The 27,379-nt window shown below is 36.8% G+C and overlaps 1 protein-coding gene across 1 annotated transcript in view; it reads right to left on the bottom strand.

Annotated features, from left to right (window-relative positions):
* Window positions 1–27,379, bottom strand: part of btbd7 (BTB domain containing 7) — an 87,629-nt gene that overhangs the window by 9,479 nt on the left and 50,771 nt on the right. Inside the window, exons 4-6 of the mRNA XM_088925937.1 lie at window positions 3,670–3,878; window positions 2,133–2,208; window positions 1,487–1,647 (exon numbers count right to left, since the gene is read on the bottom strand). Of these exons, the coding sequence (XP_088782063.1) occupies window positions 1,487–1,647; window positions 2,133–2,208; window positions 3,670–3,878 (446 nt within the window). The remainder of the gene's footprint in view (window positions 1–1,486; window positions 1,648–2,132; window positions 2,209–3,669; window positions 3,879–27,379) is intronic.

Here is a 27,379-nt window from a genome sequence, read left to right as displayed (position 1 = left end):
TTAAGTATAAACGCATTGATTCATCTTAAATTTAGCTTGATGGCTCTGAGAAACAAAATTAGAACAGGTAAGATTTATGGGCACAATCTAAGGTTTCTGGTTTTAATTGATGGTGTGGTTTAAACCTGAGGTTTCAAGTTTTAATTGATGGTGCAGTCTGCTTTTTAATCCACATGGCCTGGCTGGCCTTTGCTAAAGAAACCAGAAACCAGGCAGTTAAACCTTATCTTCTGTGACCTGCAGAGTCCTGCTAGCCGACATTTGCATTTGCTTTTCTCTTCTCTGAGAGCTCTACATTAAAACACTTAGAGCTATTAACAACAGCAGCAAAATAACAGAAAAAATACAGTCAAAGTGGAAAAATGTTTTAATAGTCTTGAATTATCATAATGAAATTTATGAAGATCCAGAATAAAAGCTTTCTGCAAAGGAAATAAAATTACAGAGAACACAATAGCTTCACTGGATTAAAATCATTCAACTGCTTACTTGGGAAACTCTAACATAGTATATAGAAAAGGGGAGACAGCTTCGTTAGGAAGTGGTAAATATGACCAATTATTTAATTCTCACATTGGGATACAGCACTAACAATTTTGTGCAGGAATTTAGTCTGTGAATACTGCTATACATTGTCAAAATGTCTATTAAACAACCGTGTTTAGGTTGTTAAATCTAATAAATCTCTGCTTACATGCAGATATTAAACTAGATTTAAACTGCCACTGAACTGTAAAAGTATTTTCAGACTTAGCTTCTCTCATTTTTCTCATTTTGCCTGTCAGGAAGGAAATATACAGATTGCATGATACGGATTTCAAAATAAATACACCAACTGACATTCCTAAGATGATTTGAAGATTAATACAGAAATAACTTTCATATAACTATTTTAAACCCCGCAAATAATGTGGAAGAGCATGAGCTTCACAGTCAGATTTTTATTTCTGTCATGGTGACTATCAAGAGGTCCAGGTAGGTCAGTGTGTCCAGCTCAGCTCTTAACAACTGAAATCACCCAGTTAATACTTCACAGCTGTGTAAAGAGTTTAAAAATCGTTAAGAAGGATTTATCAAAACCGCTTGTGAATAGCATATTTAAAAAGTTTAATTTGAGCAAATTAATGCAACTTCTTAGATTAGAGTTGTTTTATTGTGGTATTTTGTGCGCCGATAATACATAAACACAGAAAAGTATCAGACTATTGGAATATACCCCCCCAAGAAATACTTATATCTCAGAAATGAAAGCCAATCTTAATGGCACAAATCTAGCACAAATGAATGTTGTGGCAGTAATTGCTCAAGTTGTTTGTAGATGGCTAAGGTCTGCTAAGCAAGCAATAATATATGATAAAGGACAATAAAGTGCCTTTGCCAGTTTAATAAAAAAAGTTTTTGCTTTACACCGAGAGCCAATTAAATAATATAAGCTTGGAGACTATTTATATCTGAAAAGAGTAAAATGAACTTAATACCCACTCACCGTATCTGACAGGACCTCGCTGTTGGTGGGAAGTATATGCTCGATACGCACATATGGCAATAGAGGGGACAAAATTTCCTTCAGCTCTTCAATGTCCAAATCTCTTCTTTTTACCCCTCGTTTGTTCACACTGTGAGCGGTTCCACTCAGCAAGTTAGGCTCTGCACCACACAAGCAGAACAGATTTACTTCACAGTGGTGCAAAAAATAAACAACCCTACAGGGACATTCTTTGTGGTCATTCTGTTAAATGTTCTGTTTCCAAATTGTCTTCTCTCTGAAGACAAAATAAATGGAAAAAAACAGCTACAGGCCTAAACAGACTTGACCATATGAATCTGGGGAACAACATCTGAATTTTGTTTTTACTTACAAAAGTAAGTTTGCGTGGGCTTGGCCCATATCCACAAATTGCACTTTTAATATGTTACAACATAAGAAAGACAGCTATCAAATAAGGTGGCTATTTGGCCTGTTTCGGTCACTTGGTTGCTAGCAGATCCAAGAATCCCACCAAGCCATTTCTTAATGAATCCCACAGTGTCACCTTCACCTACAAATGTTTGTTTCAGACTCAAAGGTATCAATGATTAAACCACTGAACACAGCAATTTCTTTGCCTTCTCTCAGAGACTGGGTTTCTTACCTCGATCTGCCATTCTTTTAATAAGCTGGTGCTCTCCCCACTTAACTACATATTTGAGAATATCCTGCTCACTGGCCTGCAAAAAGGAAAAAAAAAAACAAAACTTAATTGTGATTCCTCACAAAGACATTGTGTATTTCCAAAGGCGAAGAAAGAGTCCTAAATTAGTATTGGAAAAATTCTCCTGTTTCTTCAGATTTTATAGAAAATAGCCCAAAGATAAATGCCAAAGATAGTCTGCTGCATTTTTCATCACCTAACTTGATAACTTGAAACATTTGGCAGAGCTAACAACTATTCACCTTCAATTAAAAGTGATTCTCTCAACAGTTTCCTTCCAAACTTGATGTGCAGTCAATGTGTGTGCTCTGTGGTTTTCCAAGACATGTCATTCTGAAAGTACTGATGCCCCCAGGGAGCAATTCATTTTGCACATTTAACTTAAAAACTAGAAAATTTATCTTTATTTTGAAAACCTGGGGAACATACTAATCAAATCATTATGGGCGGTCTGGCAAGCACTTTAGTATTTGTCACAAAGACACAATTTTGGAACAATTCCAGAATAACAGTTATACAGTTGCTGTTATATGAGATTTCTACACAAAGTGAGAACTGCAACATATTAAATAAAGATGATGTAATTCAGGTTTTTAGTTAATTTATTCTAACTCATGCAAGAAAAGAAAATTAAATCCATTCTTAACGTTTCTAAAACTAGAAAATTCATAAGCAGATAATTTGTTGTGCCAAAAAAGGAATGAATAAATGCGTGAAAGTTAGCTGATTAGGTAGTTTACTTTCAGGCCTGAAATTTTACAGATACTAATTAAAAAAAGGATCCAATTAATTGAGTGACTTGTGCTAGTTTTTTTTTTTAATTTCTGCATTTTAACAGCATTTAACAGTTTTAAAAACAAGAGGCAGAGGCAGTATACAACAGTCCTGGAGGTCTGCGGTGAACATACAGTCGCTTGAATTAGCCTAGCTGTAATAAACAGTCAAAATTTTACCCAACTGAAAACAAATATAAAGCTTTGAGCTTCAAGTGGAATCCTATGAAAATGTTTTAGACAAAACTGGAAAATTAGTTCTTCACCACCATGGAACACCAGTCATCATGTGTAACTTCACAGGATTCACTAGGATTTTCCACACGAGTGTCTATCTTTTGAGGGTAAAAATTGCTGATTGAGAGCACGTTTTAACGTTTGGTTTTGTCAGTTGGGTAAAAGGTCACAGCATGCCAGAGAGGCTTTCAGATTAGCTTGTTCTGGTAAATAATATTGTAAAATGGCTGCATGTCCACTACATGTAAGCATTAGGGTCATCTCAACTCTTAGAGACACGAGGAAACGAATACCAGTACATACATGAGTCATGAGTCATGGCCTTGCAAATAAAAGAAAAACAGTACTAAAGTAGGTCACATTTACTACCAGTAACATTACTCAAGGTAAGACAATTCCATAATCACACTTACATTAAATGAAAGATGTTTTTTAGTATTTTTCTGGGTACCCAGTTGGTACTTTACCTGTAGATAGTCAGACTGGATGGCAGTGAGCAAGTGGTCTTTACTAAGCTCATAGAGAACATCTGAAGTCATAATCTGGCTGAACTCCTCGCAGAGGAAATGAAGGGCCTGCCGATAGACCCACTTTGACCCGTAGGGCTGAGAACTCCACTTGAGGATGGTGATCACCGAGTCTAATGAAATGCTCTCCACAATAATGTCTTCACATCCTTGAAAGAAAGAAAAGAACAATTTACAAGATTTAATTGAAGGCAATTTTATTGACGTTTTTCTAAAGGGTAAACAAATGGCGGTCAGTAAGCTTGATGTTGTAAAGGATGGGGAAAAAGCTCTTTACAACTTTTATGCAACAAAACAAATATTATAATTTAAAGCTGTAAATTATGTTTTCATCTAGGAAGTAAGCCTTCATTTCGTGTTTAGGTTCACTGTTTGAGAAAAGTAATGCTCATTTAATTGTATTGAAAATGAAATAATTAGCAGTGCAATAACCTTCTGGGAATATAGGAAGAGAAAAAGATACTCAAATTAATATTCATCAACATACATACCTCAGTGTGATTTTTTTAACATTTACAATTAAAACTATGTAAAATTTGCAAGCTGTCAAATATTCAGAAATGGCAAACAATATGATGAAAATTATAAGAATGAATGTAAAATAAAAAACAGTGGAAGCTGATTTGAAAGGGATATGCAAATAGTCTTATCCTCACACTAAAGACTGTACACTGCAAATCACGTTAAATACTGTAAACAAGGATATTCTGTACCATTCTTTTGTTCTAAAACTGATAAGAAAAGTATCTTTAAAGTCTGAAATATAGAAATAAAATTTCATATTTTAAGAACATTAGATGTATCAGTTCCCAGAGCTCCACAGGTTCCCAAGATACATTTCTTGATTCTCAGAGCTTTTATATCAACGTCTTTTCTAAAAATGTAAAGCAGTTATTTTATGTCATATTTAGTATCAAACACAATTTTAATAACAAAAGTATATATTTTTTTACTTATGATATTTTAGATCAGCAGTTGTGTGGTTGTCTGTAATTTCTCTGTTTAATTTACAGACTGGTATATTTGTTGATAGTTCAAACCCATTAGTTTATCCAACTTTAAATTCCAAATGTCATTAATTTATATGGGGTAACAAACTACATAGCTTTACATTTTACCATCTCAATTACTAAACTAAAAAGAGAAAGAAAAATGTGGCAAGACTAGCAATTTCAAATTAAAATTGAAAGGCTTTAAAGAGGAGCATCCCCATTTTGAACACAATCAGGTTTAACCAGCTGTGACTCCAAAACAAATTACTCACAAAACTGCACTGTTAGAGATCATGGGAGAGCCAATGAAAAGTACAACAGCAGAGTGAACAGAGACAAATTACAAAATTGATCAAAAGAAAGTGGTTAAGCTGTCTGGCAATATCAGGTTTTCACATAATCCAATCTAAAAAAATGCTCACTATTTATGATAAAAAAAAATACTACAAGTAGAAAAAGAATTGACTTTAAAATAGGCAGTTCTTCAGATGGACATGCGGAGAATTGCATATAAGTCAATTAGGCTGTCTAAAATTTAAGAACGCGATTTCTGATTATCATCATCCAACAGTTAAATTGAAATCCCTCTATTACACAGCCGCCTTTTTAGCCCTCAAGTCCTGATACATTAGTGACCCAGCAAAGCTTATTGAGAGAAGAAATTTAACAGCTGGCCTTCAAAGTGACAGCTCTATAACAAGCCCAGACGTTAAAACTGTTACCCAGTTACTGATTCATGTCAGCAGAACCACAGAAATTACTCACAGGTACAGTGCCTACAGAAAATCTACACCCCCTTGAATTTTTTTCACATTTTGTTGTGTCCTTGCTTCAGTTTGATGCATTTAAACGAGGATGTTTTCCCTCTTATCTACACAGCATACACGTTTGGGGGAAATGGTAGCATCAACGGCAACAATTACAGCTGTGAATCTCTTGAGATAGGTCTCTACCAACTTTGGAAAAACCTAGACTGTGCAACACTTGACCACTCCTCTTTACAAAACTGTCCAAGCTTTGTCAAGTTTCATTAGGGATAGCAATCTTCCAAGTTATACCACAACTTCTCAACTGGATTTAGGTCTGGGACACTCAAGAAGGACCTCTGTAACCACTGCAGTGTAGCTTTGGTTGTGTTTTTCTGGTCATTATCAATGCTGAAATGCGTATCAGCTTTCTTGTAGAGGGCAACAGCTTTTCTTCAAGACTTCTGTACTTTGCACCCTCTCTGCAGACAAAAGCCCCACTTGCTTCTGACAAGTAATATCACCCGAACATGATGCTGCCACCACCATGCTGCACAGTAGGGATAGTGTTCTTTGGGTGATGAGCTATGCTGGGTTTGCACCAAGAGCAATGTTTTGCATTTAGGCCAAAAAGTTCATTTTAGTTTTGTCAGACCACAAATGTTTTGCCACATGTTTGCAATATCAACAAAACGCATCCTGCCACATAAGACAGATTTGTGAAGTGCCTGGGACATTGTTATCACAAGCACGCATTGACAAATTTTGGCCATAAAAGCCTGTAGCTCTGTCAAAGTTGCTATTGGCCTCTTGGTAGCCTCTCTGATCTTGCTTGGTAATCCCACTGGAAGGCCAGCTTGATGATGCATTTTGGTAACAGTTTCAGTGACTAAGACCGCTCAATTTGCTGGTGTTTCATGAACAACTGTGTCAAAGGAGATGGAACTCTCAAGTAAAGACATGATCAGCAAAGACCAACAGTGAGCAGAAGTACATGCTTCAGGATCGTGATATCTGTGCATTAATTTAAAGTGCCAGGCAAAACAGACTAGCAACTGCACATTTAACCCTAGGCACTCAAAAACTATTTCTAGAGAACTTAACAGAGAGGGAAACAATAGCCAGGTCGCTGTGTACAGACCTATCTTTACACCCGGCGCATTTGCATGTCGAGTGCCTCAAAGAGCAATGGACTATCAAACGTGTGAAATGTTCAAATAAATCATCCCTCAACCATGTTCTCAACAGATGAGTAGTGCACATGTGGCTCCAACCTGAAGAACTCTATAGCCCTGAGTGCTCTGTTACGACAGTGAGAGGGTCAGTTTCCATAATAGTGTGGGTGCACCCATTCCTTTAGAGGCAAGGTCAATGCTAATTGCTAGTTAATGTTACTGAGTGATCATCTTCATCTCTTGATACATAATTACAGGATGACAATGCCTGCATTAGAGAGAACGTGAGGCTGCCCAGTGGTTTGAGGAGCACAATTCAAATTTCATTTTCAGTCACTATTATGAACCCAATCAAGCATTTATGGTGTGAGTCGTAGAACAATTATGCTGCATCCCTTCTGCAGAATTCCAGATACTGGTAGACTGTATGTCACAGTGCATACAGGCTGTACTGTCCACATATGGAGGCCCAAGACCCCATTAAGTGACTTTACATTAGTGTTTGCAATCTTTTGTCCACTACCTCTATCTGTGAGTTATAATGAAAACAATACAGTAGGAAGACACATTTGTGACAGCCAACAATCAGATCTCTAAGATCAGCTAACAACAAATCCTAATTTAAAACAGTGCAGCTGAAACAGTTCACTTTACACTGCATACACATTTATTCAAAATGAAACGTGATAATTAAGTGAGCACTTCCCTGTATTGACTAAAACTAAAGCGTAACAGCTGACTAAAGCTGAAGTCTAAAAGCTTATACATCCCATAGTTTATTGGCAAATGTTATACTGATCATTTGTAAAGAAAAAAGGCTATGTGCTCACCATTGTATAACACAATACAAGGGTGTCAGGATGAGCACCATCTGACAAAAGTGGGAAAAAAACTAAGACCTACAGTTTTACTGCTTATACTGTATAATCACCCTTCAGAAAATGAAGCATCCTTACAGCATGACTACTGCAGTGAGATCAGACTCAAAGCCTCTTTCAATGTGGTCTGTTTATGGTTTATTTAAATTCCATTATAAATATTTCTCATTGCTACCTACAGGGGAAAAAGATCTAATCACAACCACAAACCCTACACAAAAACAGAGAAGCCATTATCAGGTGCACAGTAACTTTCAGATGATCAAGAGATTAAGAATGGTCTAAATCAATATTGAAGTTTGTATTTTAGCCTTTTGATATCATATTTAACTTGGATCAATAGTAACACAACACAGGCTTTGCGTACAATCACCACCTTTGATTACCATCTTTGTTCATTACCATTTCCCTTATAATGAGATATATTTACAGCACAGCAAGGGAAAAGAGTAATTGAACTAATTTCACCACTTCATCCCAGCATGCTACTTGCGTTTTATTGTTGTAAAAACAATGGGAACCTGACATAAAACCTAAATTAGAAAGAAAATGTAAAGTATTTGGTAATAATAGTTAATACATTACAAAGGCAGACAAAAATGACATTTTACCTTCTTTGTCATGCTGTGCCACTTCTCCTGCCCTGATTTATGAATAATCTGTCAGCAGAAGTAGTATTAAATAGGCTTAAACAGTAAATATCACACAGCCTTTCTATTATTAGGTTTTCAACAGGATGCATGTTGAAAGGATGACATTCATCCATAAAGGCATTTTTGTTTCTTGAAAGGATATTATTTAAAGATTGTAATGGTGCAGACTCATTTTGACACCACAGTTATGCAACTCTCCATTGTCTCATACAATTCTTAGCCCGTTATTTTCCCATCATAAGCATTTTTTTGCCTTTCTTAAACCAGAGTGCATACCAGAGCAGCAGGAATCGGTTAGTTCCGTTTCCAACATCCCCAGAAGAATGCCTTTGATAGGATTGTACCCCTCCACTTGATCAGCAGAGCACAAAAAGGTATCCACACAAATGGGAAAAATAGTGAAAAACGAGGAAACACAGCACTTCAGAACACCTTCACATATTTATAAAACTTATATTTGACAATGTAGCCAGGGTGAGAAGCAATAATTCTGAAACTATGGAAGCAAGCAACGTCAGTAACTCAGCAGCAACAAGCAGTAGAAAGGTTTGACTTTAATGGGCAGGATTTGTGGTTTACATAGAAAGCCTGATTCCTTCCCTAAATTTTCCACCACATCCTGCTTTAGTGAGGAGTCATCTTGGGAGACAGACAGATCAGCTCTTAATCAGTCACTTCCACCACAGCTTAGTACACGAGCTCTCATACTTCATTTAGCTCTCTTGAGCTCTATTCTCATTTGTGAGGAATCAGAAACGACTACAATGAACTTTCTAGTCGATCAGAAAAGGTGGGGTAAGCGAGCTTCACACAGCAAAGAGTGAAGAAAACGGACTGGAAGACAAGTCAAGCCAAAGATGGATTAAAGATGTGTTTAAGAAATGGGGAGATCTAATCTATTTGCTTTTCACAATAGAATAACTTGTCACAATAGAGTTAGTAAATCCTGCTTTGAAAACAAATGCATTAATCCAAAGAATGATTATCTGATATAATTGGACGAGCAGGATTTTATTTCCGAAGCATTATCATATAGTAAGCTCTAAGCTAAGTTTTACTGCAGAGAATAGCTGTAGTGCATGCCATGATGAGGTGTTAAGTTAAAAGTGCATGCACACACAAGATACAAAGCACATTCAGATTTCTGAAGAGCGCCAGTCATTAGTATGACCTACATGATGCAATTCTTAAAAGCAATAAAAGGCACAAGGCTTGTTCATATATGCTGTGCACAATGTGAAGGAATTACATAAAGATGAGGTTTAAGAACATGTGGATCATAAAGCAGAAGCCTGAAACTCATTTCACAGTGCAGACAATGCAATGTTCTTAAATGTCATATTAGCTTGCCCTGATGTCTGCACTGAAAGCAGCCGTTTGTGGCAGTAACTGGACAGAGTGCAACATGAATATGATCTACACCATCAATACTTTCAGGATGAAGGAATCTTATCTATGTAAAGTAACTTTTTTACCTTTTACTTCCAGCTCTTTCAAAATGCGGTCTTTTGGATTAAGGATGAAATCAGTCTTTGTGCAAATTCATAGTCTTTGAACTACCAGCAGAACATGGAAATTGAAGCCGTATAACAAATACATGATAAAATCTGTACTTGCAGTTTAATCTCAGCTGAAGAAATACATTGTCATTTATGATTTAGCAAGAGTTATTAAAAACCACAGAACAAAAGTTTAACAGAAGTTACATGTGCAGTATGGCTACTGCAAACACTTGTTAATTACACAATAGGGACATAGAAGAGTCATACTAAGAAGCCATGAATTCTAAAGGAACAATACAAGTAGTTTACATTGGTGCCAAATTCACTTTACATTTATTTTACAGAATACAACCTATTCTGAAATTGCAGAGCAGCAACTAGCAGCAACCAGGCTCAAGACACAAAGGTGACTGAAGTAAATACTTTATTATTTCAGTCTTTCAAAGCATTACCTTAAAACGCCTTAACAATGTCTGTAGTTTGTAGTTAATCGCATTGTTTTTTATAGTACTGTATTATTTCTTTTTAGACATTTAAATTGTACCATTGAATTATGAGCTATGAATTGAATTATGAAATAAAATCTGTTTTATTTATAGAACACCTTCATATTCATCATTTGCAAGGAAACAACTGAAAAATTAAGTTTCCTAAAAAATTGCTGGCACTAAAGATTAGGCATACACAGCAGAGCAATGATAAGTGGCAGGAAGAAAGAGATCTGGAGAAGACTACTCTAAATGCAGCTCCAGTTACCTATCATCCTCTGGGTTATCAGCGATGTACAACAAAGCCCCAGAAAGGATTACAATAAACCACCCAATACACAAATAGTCTGAAGCAAAACCACCGTGCATGTACATAAGCCATTACTATTGCTTGTAGCAGCATTCTGAAATTAAATCATATCACCAAATATTTAGACTAGAATGAAATATCAATGAGGAATACAACCAGTTATGTGTAGAATGTACATATAGTCACTCAGATTAAGTTTTCTCTTTATTACACACTAGGTTTGAAGTCTATAATACTGTATACTGTATATACACACACGGTTACATGCCACCTTACATTAATGTCAAAGAGATACTGGTGACACGAATTAAAAAGTCCATGCACTAGATTATGTCTTTCAACCTAGTTTAAGCTTTTGTTTAGAAGTGTGTCACAATTTATGTTGTGATTTGCATAGCTGGTGGTGAACATAAGCAACGATTTTATTATATTTTATGTTTGCATCTGTTCCAAACTTAAGAAGTGCAGAAGCATTAACAAAAAAGCACAACATAGTAAAGTACGATCATCTAACCGAGTGCTAAGATAAATTTGTTTAAAATGGCGCTTAACATGCTTATGTTAAAATGATTGCTAGATCAAGATATAAATGAGTGAAGGGTCAGAGTAAAATGGTTTACAAATGTTAGGTATACATGTACAGTACTGTCCTTTATTAGAGTGAATCACACATTTAGTCTAACATATGGTTCCTAACCCGTCGCTGTTCCATTGATTAAGTGGGAAGCCGTGTCCCATAAGTCTCCTTGGCAAGGTTTTGTTATAGATCTCGATTTTCTGGTCCCTAACACCAACAAATATCGTGGACCCTCTGTACCATTTTCTTTCAATCTCAAGGCTTTTGTAAGAAAAGTTGTAAGATTTCACTAAAACAGAGTTAATGGCTCCCTCAGGGTGTGGGCCAGTTCTCCAGTTCAAAGCAACAGTTCAGTTGGCTTATTAGAATTCAAGCTCCTACAATGTGCTGTTTAAAATCCCTTCCCACCAGCTCTGTCATAAAGGGAGGGTGTTCTTTTTCTTAAAAACTAGTTATGATTCTCTGGTTTTACAGAATATCACATCAAGTACTAAATTTAAAAAAGAAAATGTTCATTAGGGTCTGCTCATGATAGAGGTTCATCTCGATAGAGTCTGCTAGATCCAGCTACTTCTCTCACATAACCTTAACAATCCTAGACACCTTTTCAGCACCATCAACAGACTGCTAAAGCCAAATAGCCTCACCCACATTACCTGCCTCACCGCAACTTTGCAACACATTTTTAGCTCCACTGTCAACAAAATCTGGCATCACATTCTCTCTAAAACGCATGTCACTTCCACACCTTCCGGCTTGCCAAACTTTACCGGTGCCATTCTCTCCAAATTCTCTCATCTTGACTCTGTATCCATCAGTAAAATGGTTTTGCATATTAAATCCACCACCTGCCTACTAGATCGCATTCCCACCACTTTATTTCAATCCTGTTTCACTTCTCTCTGCCCCATTGTCCTCAGTATAATAAATGAATCCTTGAGCACTGGTGTTGTACCAACTGTCCTCAAAACTGCTACCATTACCCCCGTCCTAAAAAAGCCTAACATGGCTCTGCACAATCTAAACAATTTTTGCCCCCATCTCCAACTTATACTTTCTTGCAAAAATTCTAGAACGTCCTGTCACATTTCAGTTAAGTAACCACCTCATTGCAAATAACCTTTTCAAAAATCCTCCAACCTGGTTCCCAACAACTTCACAGCACAGAAACTGCCCCGGTCAAAGTCACTATCGATCTTCTAACAGCTTTTGATTTTAGTTCTCTTTCTATCCTCATTCTTCTTGATCTCAGTGCTGCTTTCGACACTGTTGACCATCTTACTTTCTCGTTTGGTGTTTGGAGTTTCTGACACTGCTATTAAATGGTTCAAGTCTTACCTTACTGATTGCTGTCACTTTGTCTCTTTTGAAGAATTTAGGTCTGAAATTGGATCCATTAAATCTGAGCTCGATACTGGCCCCCCTACTTTTAAGCATTTTTCCACTTGGTCAGCTTTTAAGATCACATGGCCTCAACTATCACTTCTATGCTGACAATACTCAAATCTACATCCATACTAAAGCTGACACTGATGTGGCTGTCTCTATTCTCTCTAATTGCATCTCTGACATAAAAACATGGATGACTCAAAAGTTAAACTGTGACAAGAGTGAAGCCATGCTAATTGGCACCCCCCACCAACTAAGTAAAGCCAATGCTGTAACCCTATCTCTGGATGGTACTGTACTTGAACTTCAGTCTAAATTGAAAAACTTGAGGGTGATATTTGATTAAGGCTTGACATTAGACCCACATGTGCAACATATTGTCAAAACATCATTCTTTCACCTCAGAAATGTTATCGCTGACTATTGCTGAAAAGCTGATCAACACATTTGTGTTCTCCCGAATTGACTACTGTAATTCTCTATTTGCTGGGGTTTCTAAATCCACACTGAACAAACTCCAGTATGTCCAAAATTCGGCAGCCAGAATCTTGACCGGGTCTAGTGCAAGAGATCACATCACTCCTATCCTGGAGTCCTTGCACTGGCTTCCTGTCAGGTTTCATGTTGACTTCAAAATCCTCATTCTCACCCATGCTGGCATGGCTGGCACATCAGTAATCGTCAGTACTCCCCACCTTGCAACCTTTGCTCTTATAATTCTGGTCTCCTATTTGTCCCCCATACCCATCTACACTGTGTGTGTGACAGGGCCTTCTTCTGTTATGCCCCAAACTCTGGAAATCTATCCCTAAGGATATCAGAGATTCACCTTCCCTAAAATAAAAGTCTTTAGAAGGACCTTTACTTAACTGGAACTGTTATTTACCCCTCTGCTCCTACTGTATTCAGTACCCCCATAAATGGTCTTCTCTCATTGTGTATTTTCTTTTCATTTATTGAAGTTGTCGTTCTGCAATGCACTCTGAGAAGCAACCTTTAAAGATGCTATATAAAATAAAGTGTATTATTATTAGATGTATTAACTGCAATCTATCCAACTTTTTATGAAAGATATATCAGAACTCTTTTTTAAAAGCAGAGACTCCTCTCCAGAAAGCTGCAGATTTCTACTGTGTATTATTTTTCTTGGTCCTGGTTTCCACCAACATTTGTGTGCATAATTTTTTTAGTTCTCAATGTTCCATGATTCACTGATATATTATTTCTAAACTTTGGTCTACATGTACCACTGAAAGTATAAACATGTTGCAAGAAATCTTTCATACAGTGATCACAAACTGAAAGCTTTTCAAATGAGCCCATGTGCAAACATTCCAGGAAATATTTTCAGAAAAATTATAAGAACAGTTCCTTAAAATTGCAATCATTTACACAAGCACCTTATTTTTCCTTTCTTCACCATTATTTTTCATTTCTTCAATCCTTCTGTGATTTGGACCAACAGCCGAAGGGATTATAGGTCTCTGCACCTAGAGAACCACGATTCATTGAATTTCAGATCACTTTGGGAGTTTAAGCCCAAGTAGTTCTATGCAACTTTAAGCATTCCTTCAAGCACAAATCAATTCAAAGATTCAGTTGATATCATTAAAACAAAAGAACATAGATAAATAAGTTTTTAGTATTGTAAAGAAATTTGACAGTACAGTGTAGGATCCTCTAATGCACAATTTAACATTTTGATTTAATCATGTCCTTACTTGACTGATTTCATGAGCAACTAATTGTTTTTTTTGCAGACTGAGCTGGATTGCACTACTTTCCAGAACTGTTTTTCCCTTGATGTTGCAGGCATTGATCAAGCACCTATTCTTTATTTTCTGTAAAACAGCAGCTACAATACTTTTTCTAACACTGTAGATAATTGTTGTATTAATGTACTGTCAGACAATATATTCTACAATTATTATCGGGGACTGCCAACAGACAGGCAAGAGAAAAGCCATAAATACCTTATAAAATATTTGTTTTTGAAAACTTAAACACAACATTAAGAAAACAGCTAGAAAAGCAGCCTATATCTGCTTTTCTCCAAAGATATAAATATCATCTCTCATAATAGGTCATTATATTCCTATTCAACTTAATAGTTTTATTTGCACTAACTTGCTCTTGGTTAATGTTTCAAATTAAAGATCTTATCACAATCATGCATACCTAGAAAAGTTAATAGTAGCACATTTCTGCCTCATTTATTTAAACATTTTCACAGTTTTAAATACACCAGGAAAACACACTACCCAAGGCTACTGTGAAAGCAGCTAAATTTCCTTACATTCCCTTTTTATATGCACTCGGAAATCAGTACAGAGTTTAATGAGTTTTGTGGACACCTTTGCTAGACCCAGAGCATATTTAAGCTCTGGAAATGAGGAAAGCTAACCAGATGACATACAGCCCTCTCATTCACATTCCTATAGACATGAAGTAGCTCTAACCCTCGTCTTCTCACTACAGCAACCTGTTATATAAGGGCTGGATTAGTTATTATGGGATTGGTTTCCTTTCTTGCCCTGTTAAAGCAATGGATCCAAAGCCTTGTATCCTAATTACATTTTAGTGACATGTTCCAAAAGATATGTCCCCGTTTTGAAAGATCAAACACCGTTTAACGAGCCTGAGCAGACTTGTGCCAACTGGTCATGTTCTCATAAAGTTTTAGATTTTTCCTGTAGCAGCAGGGTGGTTACTGCATCAAATTGAATGCAGGGACAAGGTGGATAATTTAATACTCCATCAAAATGACTGAAATAATATTTGAATATTATAAATAATAACAAAAAGGTTTAAAGGAGTGTTCCAGTCAATTTTGTAGAATGGTTAGATTTTCTTTGTTAATCTTTCCTATTTGCTAAATTACAAGGCTGCTCAAATCTCACTAACTTTGGGGCTCAGAAGAACAATTTTCCAAATGGCCGCCACCAGAAAAAGTAGAGAAACTGCATTATAAGATTATGCATAGCATGAAAGTGTCTCTGTGAGAAGGATACGCGGTGTTGAATGGTCTAATGTATATGGAATTAAGGTTAAATGCCTTAAGCTACAGACTATTATCAATGGGTTAGAAATGCTACATACTACAACACAAAGCCAAGTCAAATCCAGACTGTCTGACAGTTGGCCCTTTTAACTAGATCTGCACGATCACACACTCAAATAATATGAAAAATCCTTGATAAATCATTTTAGAATTACTTGGATTATTTGCACTTCAGCAAACATGATCTTTGGAAAATGAGCGAACAGCACAGTGACAAGCTGCCAGCACACATTATGAATACTGACCAACATGTGACCACTGCACTGCCCTCAGTTCTCTAATGAACTGCACTCAGAGACATGGAGAGAGAAGGGCACCGACACTGAAGTCCACAGCTGTTATAAATGCTGTTTGTTTAATTGGGCCCATCATTTACACCAGCAGACCACACAAATCTATAAAATAGCTGGGTCAAGAAAGACAAATGCATGATACTGTATGTTAAGTAATTACTGTTATGACTATAAAATTTGAATATAAAATAACTGATTTTTTCTATCAATAACCAAGTGCATGGCAGTGTAGAATCCTAGAACCCGGTGAACACCTTCAATTCATTCTGAATTCATGTGTCAGTTCTTCATTTTACAGAGTTATGCAAAAAGGTAAAAATAAAATTCAATTCAGATATAAAACTTGAACAAAAGATAACTTTCAATCACTTGTAAAAAAAACATTAGGCACTTTGCAAAAACCTTAAAAAAAATCTCTGCAGATCTCTGATACTTTACTGAATAAAATACTGAAATTGTTTAAATAGTGCTTTTTTTTTCCTGGAGGGCCCTTACGCAAGCATTTGAAGCTTTTTCTTATTTTTCTTCTCTGCTAGCTGTGCAGCTTTCTTGGTTTTGGTTCATCGCTTATTGAAAACACACTTCCCTGTTTTCTGGTTTCCATCCTGAGATTCAGCTTTCATATACTGCAACCAGTGGACAGTTTATATAACTATGCAGCTCTTTGTAATTTAATCAGAGATCTTAAGAAAGATGCACAAATGTCAAAGGAAAAACCTTGCTTGCATTGTCATTGGCATTCACAGCCATACTGAGATGTATAATGTATTTTTAAACACGCTTAAGAAAAATTCTATACTGAGCATTTTTTCCACTTTCCATGGCAATACTGCAAGTTTAAAGTGACTTGAACCCAAAGCTCATTTGCACTTCAGAATGACATACTCCTGAAGGATGTCAGTTATCATTTTAATGCAGATGAAGTGGTAGAAATGCAGACATAAGGATCTTTTGTTTTTATTTTTACTTGAGCAGTTTTCATTGCTCAAAAGGTCAGCTTTTCAGCCCTACCTTTAAAATATCAGTCAGTCATCCCTGAGGCTACTAAACCATGAGAAGAACCAGAGCCAGCATAAAACAGAAGAGGAGAATTACAATATGGATTGATACCAAAATCATAAACTCAAGACAAATGCACAATACGGTATAGTCGCTTACAAGGCCTAATGCAGTCTTGATGTGGAATGTAATATTTTAAGTGTTCCCCCCAGGTGCATGTAAGATTCAGTAATATGTGTTTAGTGGAGTAGATAAATAGGAGCATTCCTAGAACTATTTGGTTATATTGTACAAGCAGTTTCACTTACTAAAGGGAATGACCCATTTTTTTACTACAGGACAATTTACACATATTAAAACCATGTGGCTCTATTCATAAAGGGTTAAAGGCTGTTAGGTGGGCAAAACTTGAGTCATAGCCACTTGTTTAACCCCAGCTGCAATTTACGAAGGAATACTGCAATGTTAAGTGCCAATGTATCTATCGGAGGAGTTCATTAAGCAAACTGAGGCAATTATTAATGACTACTTCATCTGCATATGTCTACAGCAGTCTAGAATCGCAACCTGCTACTCATAAATGTGAATGTGACCACACCAGAGCAGGACCGACACATCAGACTGGTCCAGAGACCACTGGTCTGAGAGATCGTTTCAGATCTGCCACCCATACTGCTGCTGAAACTGCCGGCAGACACAATGCCCGCATCAGTGACAGGACAGTGAGGCTCCATGCTGCAGGCCTTTAAACAAGGCGACCTGTCAGAGGTCCTCTGCTCACACCTCCTAGACATCACACCTGACTGGCTTGGGCTAGACAGAGGCTGCGATGGGCTCGTCAGCAGTGGCATCAGGTCCTCTTCATGGATGAGTCACTCTTCAGCCTGGTTCACACAGACGGGAGGGCCAAATTGTGGAGGAGGTGTTGCGTTTCTTCTTTCCCCATCAGTATATTTTTTGAAGATGAATCACTTTTAAGCAGTATACCATACGGTTTCATTTTCTACATCTTATCTCTCAATAATGCATTTTCATATACTCAAAAGTATGGTCTTCACTATAATTCTTTGCCATGATTTGAATTCTTTCTGCTCTGTTGGTAGTATTCTCATTTCTATATATGAACCACCCATGGTGCTCCCAGAACATTCTTTGTGCTGGTTATGTCATCAAGAGGCGACAGACTGCGCTCTTAAAGACTATGTTGTCAATTTGTTAAATGCTTAATTTAGTTAATTAAGAACATCCAACTACACTGACAGGCTGAAGGACCTGTATCTTTTAAATCTTGAGCACAGAAGACAAGGGGACCTGATACAAAGGCATCGACAAAGTCAACCTACAGATATCATCAGAATGAACAGCAAAACATGACCTAGAGGGAACAAGTGGAAACTACATAAAAGTTCATTTAAAACTGAGATGTGGAGGCACTTCTTTACCCAAAGGGTTGTATAAAAATGGAACAAGTGGTCCAGGTATGTGGCTGAAGCCGATACTCTAGTTTCTTTCAACAAAAGGCTTCTTAGACCAATAAACTACTAACTAGCAACTGGGCTAAATGGGCCGAACAGCCCCCTCTCATTTGTCATCTTTCTTCAATTAACTTGACAGCCAGCAAGTACATTCTAAAAACTGTAGTGTCTCTATTAGTTGATAAAAGCTGTGAGAAGAAACATTACCCAAAGTCTCATGATAATGCATATATCTTGAGAACAGCAATACACTCATGAAATAACTAAATTTGGTTGCAGAAATGTCTGTGAAACTTTACAATGCAATCATATTCTTAAAATGTTAGCATTTTATTAACCGTATGTCAATCTCTTTAAGTGTACAAAAGGCCACCATATTGGGACCACCAAAGTCTACTTAAGAACAATCGCACACTAAGTCATATTTAAGGAAAGGCTAAAAAATTCTGAAGTGGCAGTGTTCCAAAAAACAGTGTTATACTTTCCAATTGGCAATGATGTATTGCTACAGCTGTTTAAGTAATGCAACTACCCCCCCTCACAGAATTCACCCAAAGAAGACTAAAAAACCTATCTTAGATATTCTGAGCTAGTCTTCTCTCATGTAGTTTTCTGGGTTTTTTTGGGACGTCAAGATCTGCATTCCCCACTGGCGTGCCCTCTGACCCACCCCCACCAAAAGAAACACTAAATAAAATGTTGAAAGAAATTGCTTCGCCCACATTACTGAACTCTGACAAACTAAGCAATGATGTCATATAAAACAAGACAAAAACCGAACAAAGCAAGTCCGACTTCAACCTTAAAAACATTGAAAACCAACTCAAACACCGCTGCGCGCACTTGATTTGCGAAGCTTTCGTGCGTTTGGCTACCTCGACTCAACAAAGCAGCTCACCCACAGCGTGGTGACAGAGCCAGTTAAACTTACGTCAGAAAAAAACTGTAAACACAGTTTTAAAAACCAGACTTACACTGGCTATATTCCAAATGTATTGCATTTCATATGACATATGGCATAAGAATTAAAGCACATGAAATCCTTACACTAAACAGGGCTCAGGTAATTATTCAAGCCTATTTGTATACTTGCTATTACTTTGTATATATCAAGGATTTTCCTTTGTTCTGAAGTATTTTGCACTTAACATGCAAACAATTCAAGATGGCAAGATTTCACGGAAAACATGAACTTGGAAAAATGTTAGTTTTTGAACACTGGAATCCGACAATTTCAAAAATATATATTTTCCATTTCTTTATTACATTTCAAGCTGCTCCCGGTTGAACACAAGCTAACATCCAATCAACTACAAAGCTTGCAGACATCCATAAGTCAATAATTTCACATTTTGAAAAGGTGTGTTCTTGCGTAAACAAAGATCACTGTCTAGCCCACTCTCTCTTATCAAATTTAGCACTGACATTCCTGGCTCAATAGAACTCAAACTTTACCAAGATAGCAGTCTTACGTCAATCAACATATTGTTCGCACATTCTAGTTTAAAATATTCATTTGATTAAAACGAGATACACGTCAGTCAGTGTGCCTCTCTGATCTATCCCTTCTCCGCCACCATCACCCATCCCGTAGGAACCTTCCTGCTTTACTACAGCAATCTGGGACAATAATATTGACTTGGAAGCCATAAAACGACTTATTAAATCAGAAAGCTTGTTTGAAATGGAAAATATTGGCAAAACTGCCACTGAAGTGCAAGGCCTGAGGAATATGGTTAATAAAGCTATCAATCAGACCAGGGATATAAAAGGTGCAATGTGTGAAATACCAGCATGCTGTGTTTTGTCATTTGCAAGGACTGTAAGAACAACAGGCGTCGTGTGGATTTCTCTGGGGAGGAGGAAGAGTAGCAGGGAGGGATATATATAGTCAGCATCACATGTCTACATCTGTAAAACTAGATTAAAGTACCATTGCATTCTAACTGCAGCAACTACAAACCAGACGTCCAGCAGAAACATGAAATCGAAGCTGCCTTTATCAGGCTTTTTTTCCCCCACCGAGCTTTAGGATCTCTGGGGATTGTGCAGTAAACTCCTGGGATGGACATGCTGTAGGTATAGAGTTAGACCCAAAGAGCTTTCCATTTTCTAGACATGTACAAGCTTGCATGAAAGAGAAGCTTTAAAAAGTAGCCCAAACTACCCAATTTCAGGTGCCTGGTTTACAAATGTGCTCAAGCAATAATAATAATAATAATAGCTTACACTTATTTAGCATTTTTCCAGACACTCCACTCAAAGCTCTTTAAAGGTAATGGGGACTGAGTGATGAACAGTGATGAAGTCAGTTCGGAGATGGGGATTATTAGGAGGCCATGATTGGTAAGGGCCAATGGGAAATTTGGCCAGGATAACACCCCTACTCTTTTTGAGAACGCCCTGGAAATTTTTAATGAACACAGAGAGTAAGGACCTCAGTTTTACATCTCAACAGAAGGACATCCAAAGGACAGGGTGAGCGCCCCCTGCTGGCCCCACTAACACCTCTTCCAGCAGCAACCTTAGTTTTTCCCAGGAGGTCTCCCATCCAGGTACTGACCAGGCTCACACCTGCTTAGCTTCAGTGGGTTGCCAGTTGTGAGTTGCAGAGTGATATGGATATAAGCAATCAATTAAACAAGTATGGCACAAATATTATTAATTAAAGCACATGAATGCCTTCATACAACATGCACTAATACCTATCCTTCACATCTTCTTTAGATTCAGCATTCTCAAATTCTTTATTCGCATACTTCATAGAATGAAAACTCAAACTTTAATAGCTTTTCTTAAATTTAAAAAACCAAACCCACTCTGTTGAAACTTAAAAAGCAGGTATAACAAACAAAAAATAACACATTGAATACTACAAGTTAATGCTTCTTTTAAATGAAAGTTACTACCTCAGGTTAAGCCACTTATCTTTATCTGACATACAGTACCACAAAAAGTAACTTTAACTCGGGCACTGAGTAACTTTAAATCAAAGAGCTTGTGAGGTTTCTCTGAATCACTGTTCTAAATTCTCACTTTCTCACATCTATGGTAACTGCTGTAGTACAAGTAATTGTTAGACATCTATTGCAATGGTTTACTTAATGATGATTTCTTTCAAGGGTGGCAAAAGGTTTTCAACAGATGGGTATACAATATAATGGTTTTTTCTCTCTCCTTCAGAATCTGCACTAACATAAGGGCCATCTTTTCAAATGATTCAGATGAAAACTGGAGACCATATACATGGCTGTTTCCTTCTGCACAAAGAGTAAAATTTCTATTATATATACAGAGCTAGACTTTGTTTCAGATCTGCCAAGTTCATGGTTTTTACTGTTAAAGGAATTTTTACAAATTGGCATGTGTTTTTTAGGCAAACAAATTAATGGACCCACTAAAATGTGATCAGCATATCTGGTTTTGCTGTACTGTGACAATATTAAGGCTAAAGCACAGAAAAGAAAAATTGTCAGCTACCTTGTAAGTGAATAGTTTTTTTTCCTTTTCACATAGAAAAAAGTAGAAAAGGTATGTTTTTTGGAAGAAGACAACTCTCTAGTTCTTCAATTTTTGAATACTAGCTTGGTTAAGCCCGAACTTCAGGCAAATATCCATCTGTATTCATTGCAACACATTTTGTGGTACAGTTAAATGTGTATTATTGCTCTTATAATCAAATACTGGCATGAGCATTAAACTCAAGTAGATCTGTAAATGTACAGGACCTGTTTTCTATTCATTTCAGATCTTTGTGAGGAATGGTTACCGAGGATGCTAAAAGCTCTTTTAAAAAAAGATTAATTGCTTCATTTATTCGGGAAGAAGACAAGAGGTTCATACCTGAGCACTTTACAAACTGTAGTATGCATCACACTACAGGCCAATGTCCTTGCGTCTGGCTGGGTGCTTTAATAAAAAATCCAATCCAATAATTAATGGAAAAGCTAAAGTGGCATCATCCATTAGCAAAGCTTTCATGCACAAAACTCTCCCTGAAGACTCCATACCATGCTTACCTTGCCTATGTCCACAGGAACTCCTAAAAGCTGTTCTTAGGTTTATTTTAATTTCCTATGGCCTCTTGCCAATACCCTAAATGAAGACCATGTCAAAGACATGACATACATGAGGCATGAGGCAATGTGTAGACATTTAGAGTCCACAGTTGATTGTAAAATGGGAAAAGTGAGCTCTGACTGATCAATTTCCTCATCACAAGAAAAGAACTGCACTTTTTCTGACTGGTTTATGTTACTAGGTAAGCTACTTATAGGTAGCTTTCAGTGATTTTATTTGGCTAGAAACATCATCTGTACACATAGATGCCACGATAAGTTACATCAGAGGTTCACAAAATTAGATGTGTGGGTCCCCAAAACCAGGGTTTTCATTCCTGCCAAGCTCTTCAATTAAAAAAAAAAACATAATAAAGTTTTGTTTGGAAATTATCTACAACAAAGTGAGAGATAGTTATGAAATGCTTTAGGTCAAAGGCAGCCTCCATGATGTTTAGAAACTGGAAATAGGAGAATTTAAAATAATCACATACAGGATTTATTAAATCGCTGAGAGCTGTGGTGACACCAAACTTAGCAGGTGTGTGTCTCCACAACCATGATCTGTAACACCTGATCTACCTCGTTGATTTTATCTTGTCATGTTGCTTTACCAATTCTGCATTTTTAGATGTTTAGCTTTAAATGTTCAAAGGATGCAAGTGACCTGTTTTATTGAGAGGAAGTCTTTCTGTCCCAATTGTTTGTGTAAAACAGACGCGATTATGTTGGAACACTCTAAAACTAGCTTATGCTGAAGACTGTTCTGTTACACAACCACGTTAGACATTCCTTCATTGAAATACTTCAAAAAAAGAAACAGCATTTATCCTTATTTGTCTTGGAAACTGCTAGCTATTGGGTTTTATACTTAACAGGAGCTGCAGAAATATATACTAATAAACCTACAATAAAATAATAAACAGAATAAAAAGCACAAAAGGCTTAGCTACTAATTTGCCTTCCTGGCATTTCAGCAATCTAAAGGGAACACTAAACAATGTATTCTACAATCATATTTCTTATCAGATTGAAAAATGGCACAATATTTGGAATAGGATGTTCATTACAATCTCCTATATCACTTTTCTTTTTTGCGCAAATAATTATTTCATGACTCCCTCAGGCATTCTTCAGCAGCCCACAATTTGAAAAAAATTGCTCTGTTGCACGCCATTTATTTTCATTTTACTATACCCACCTATTTTCTTCATATGTAGTTCAATAAATTCTTTTTTCCTTTTCTTTTGTGTTTGTGCCTAGTATGCAGTAACTATTTGACTTTCAGTGTATTACAACTTCTTACAAACCATACAATGATTTGAGTCAGTAGTCGACTAGTGTCTAGGGCAGAGGTCATTAAACAGCTTTAAATTATATTAATATCCTATCTGATGCTCCATACATATAGTAATGAAAAAAGCCTGGCTCTTATCAACAGGATTGAAGGTGGCACGTCAGAGAACCCCAGAGAATGCGATGTTCTGCTTCAAATGTTAGCAGACTAACAGAGAGAAACCAGCTCTTTGAAGGACAGGCCTCATGCTGGAAGACGGAGGGTAACCACGCTGCCCAAGAAACATCACATCCATCTGATCCATCTGCACAATCGCTTTCAGACTGCAGTGCCTTAAAGTATAAGAACTTCCAGAAAGAACCCGCACATCAGCAGAATGCTTCAACATCTGCATGGAAATGATCTTCAAGCTCAGAGGCCAACAAGGGGTAACACAATGACAACTGAGAAATGGATATTGTAGAGAACATCTGGGGTGTCAGCAGAGGTGAGTATTTATTTACAATACCATTTTGCTCCTGCCAGACCTTTGGAAGATGACGCGTGTTTACATTATGGCAAGCGATTTCACTGTTATATTGCTAAAACCAACAAGTGGGGCGATGGTGGTATGATAACATGAGGTAGAACCTCCTTTAAACATAACACCTTTGGTGCGTGTTGAGAGCCATCTTATTGCCCAGTAAAACATTGGTAAAAACAAAAATCAACAGGTTTTTTGTTCCTGCCAACAGATTTTCCAAGAGGACAATGCTAGACCACTGTACCAGTATTACAATGATGATTTTAAGAACACAATGCTTTTGTCTGTTTGGGGCCAGTTTTTTCTCCTGACCGAAGTTTATTAACATGCATATTGAATGAACTCTTCAGTGCCATCAGTTGGAGACTACCACAACTAGTAAACCTCACCTATTGACAACATGTGCACAGGAAGAGTAATAAACACCCTCTCTCCAGGGGCTGGTCAGGTCTGTGTGTCAACACTGCTAGATTTATATTAATGCCCAGGGAGCTCATATGCAATAACAGTAATACAATGTTTTCATTTTGACAGCACATCATGTTTCTTTGATGTTTGTTCATATTTTTTGTGATTTTATTAAAATACTAAAGTAAATCCATTAGATCTGCCTGTTAAATTTTATTCTATGCAATTGTGCAAAATTGTTGAATATTACATTGCAAAACGTCCTTCAGGTCGCTCATATACAAGCCCATCAAAGTCAGCTTGTTTAATGGACCCAAAAGGGAACAATTTTTAAACTTTTCATCTTGAAGCCTTTTCATTGGATCATTAAATCAGAGTACACAGACAGCAGCAGCAGACTGGCATAAAAAAACTCAAATTATGAGCACATCTAAACAAGCATTTTAAAGTCCCAGGAATTAGAAACTAGATTCATATACATAGAAAAACTAAAGCACTGATACTTTGCATTTATTCTACAAATCTACCTAGCTATCTGTACAGATGAATATCAAGTAAAAATTTTTGACACTCATTTTGGACTTTTGAGATGTATTTCAAGTATGACAATGACCTTTCACTTAAACATAAGTAAAAGCAAATTCCTGAAACAGAGATTTTCCTGGATTTATGTTGCCCTCACATTGCGATATGTTCACCCTTTTGTTATTTGGTGCAATAATCAGATTAACAGATGATACTTTGTTCCCTCTCCCTAACCCTACTAATGTTGACTGTGAATACCACAGAAAGAAGAAACAGTCATGTCATGAGAAACTTTCTACATGACTCTTATAGTTCACTCTCAGATTACAAGCATGGGATGCAACTTGCAAACTACAGCGGAAATTTTCTGGAATCAAACACATCCGATCAAATTTCCTGGTAACCTTTTTTCTAACATTTTAATGACGAAAGTATACCCAGTAGATTTATAAAAAGGAGTCAGATTAAAATTCTAAGCCACTAACAATACAAAGGGTGTCTCTCCTCTGCCAGGACAAATGTTCCAAGGCTCTTTGAGGTTTGAGGCTCTTGGGTTTGGACCACAAGGTCCATTCTGAGCAGCTCTGCAAAGACAATCTATACTAAAGTGCTAGATTGACGTCAGCTCAAAATCTGGCTGGGGAACAACTTTCCAAATGATATACGACAAGTACTGGGTAAACCATTTTTTAAATAAGGCTTCATCAGTTACCAGAAAGCAACAACTCAGTGAAGGTTTCAATAACAAGCATTATTGAAATCTACTTTCATACTGTGATAAGCCATTTTAAGACGGCAATTACATATGGTCTTACGCTCTGCTTATTTTAGATCTTAAGCTACATTTCTTTGATATATACACCTTATTTATACTGTATGTAAGCTTCATGAGAGAAGAGAAAACATCACCAGCAATTTCTACCACTTTTTGTAAGATGCAACTCCAAAAATGGCCATTAAAAAAAGACTTGGGATTCAAACAGTGAAGTATACAGCAAAGTAAAAGCAAGAACACTGGCAATTTCTATGTTCTTAATCTTTATACACATACAAGAATATTCTTAAAACCTATGGGGAAAAAAATGAAACCACACAGAATTGCTTGGCATACAAGTCAATGCAAATGAAGTGGTTTTCAAACAATATAAAATCTGAGCTAGTATTCACCCTGTTTAGCATAAAATCCAGTTGAATTCTAACAGTGGAAAACTTCATGCAAAATGAAGGATCAGCCCTGAACACAAATTCTCCCGTGTTGTGGTTGAAGCTATCTAGTTTTACTTTAAAATGTAGACAATGAAGGCTGTATTAGGCCTGGTAAAAATACCCAAAGTCACTCTCCTCTGAGCTTCCTCATGTGCCCTGACAGCGTTTTAAGAGTAATCGCTATGCCAGCCAATTTCACAAGCACCTTACTGCCAGGATTTTGGGAGAAATTTAATCTGTGAACTTCTGTTAGTGTTACTCGGACCTTTGGAATTGATCTTCTAATGTCTTTACAATGGTTGAACCTGTTCATTGACATTTAAAGGAAAACAACTCCAAATGGGGATGCTAAGAGGACACATCGATCTTCAATTCGATGTAACAGGCAGAACTGAAGCAAGAGACTAAATGAAAATTTAGAAAAAGAATGAGAAGCCTAACAAAACCAATGCTATGTCATTTTCAGCTTATCAAACTATAATTGTCAAAATGTAAACTTAATTTACTACTATAGGGTCCTTTTAATTACAACTCATATTTACAATATGAGTATTTGCAAGTCATATTTATTTGCAATTTCATATTTGCAAGTAGGATGACAGTAAGACTGATTTACTTTCTTAAAGCAAAAGTGAATGTTCTATTTAGGGACAAATAATAGTTTTACTTTCCAAGCCAACACCAGTCAGCCATGTAACCCTGCATCAATCTAAAGTATAGCCATGTCCTTTGAAGCAAAAATAAAGGATAATATTTCATAATTTACAATCACGCAGCAGCTCGTTGTTTTTGTTAATTGCATGTTTTGTGCCAGTTCCTTTAAGATTATTCTCCTTGGGCAATATTCCACCCCCACAGACATGCAAGCATACATTTAATAAAAGCTCTCCGAGACCTAACACTCAATGGATAACTTCAGAAACAGCATAACCCTGATGATTCTGGACACTGGTGTCATTGTTTCAATTCTGGGCATCACTGAGCAAATTTCTTTTCCATGCTCTGCCAGGAACTACCTAAAATAAACCATTAGCTCTGTCTGGTTTTGTCCCAGCTAACATTTAATTGCACACAAATTCTCAGCTCATGTTTAAG

The sequence above is a fragment of the Atractosteus spatula genome, chromosome 9 (assembly GCF_055471065.1).
Source record: "Atractosteus spatula isolate fAtrSpa1 chromosome 9, fAtrSpa1.hap1, whole genome shotgun sequence".
NCBI classification, from domain to species: Eukaryota; Metazoa; Chordata; class Actinopteri; order Semionotiformes; family Lepisosteidae; genus Atractosteus; species Atractosteus spatula.
The sequence above is the reverse complement of the archived record's forward strand: the minus strand, read 5'-3'. Positions and strand labels throughout refer to the sequence as shown.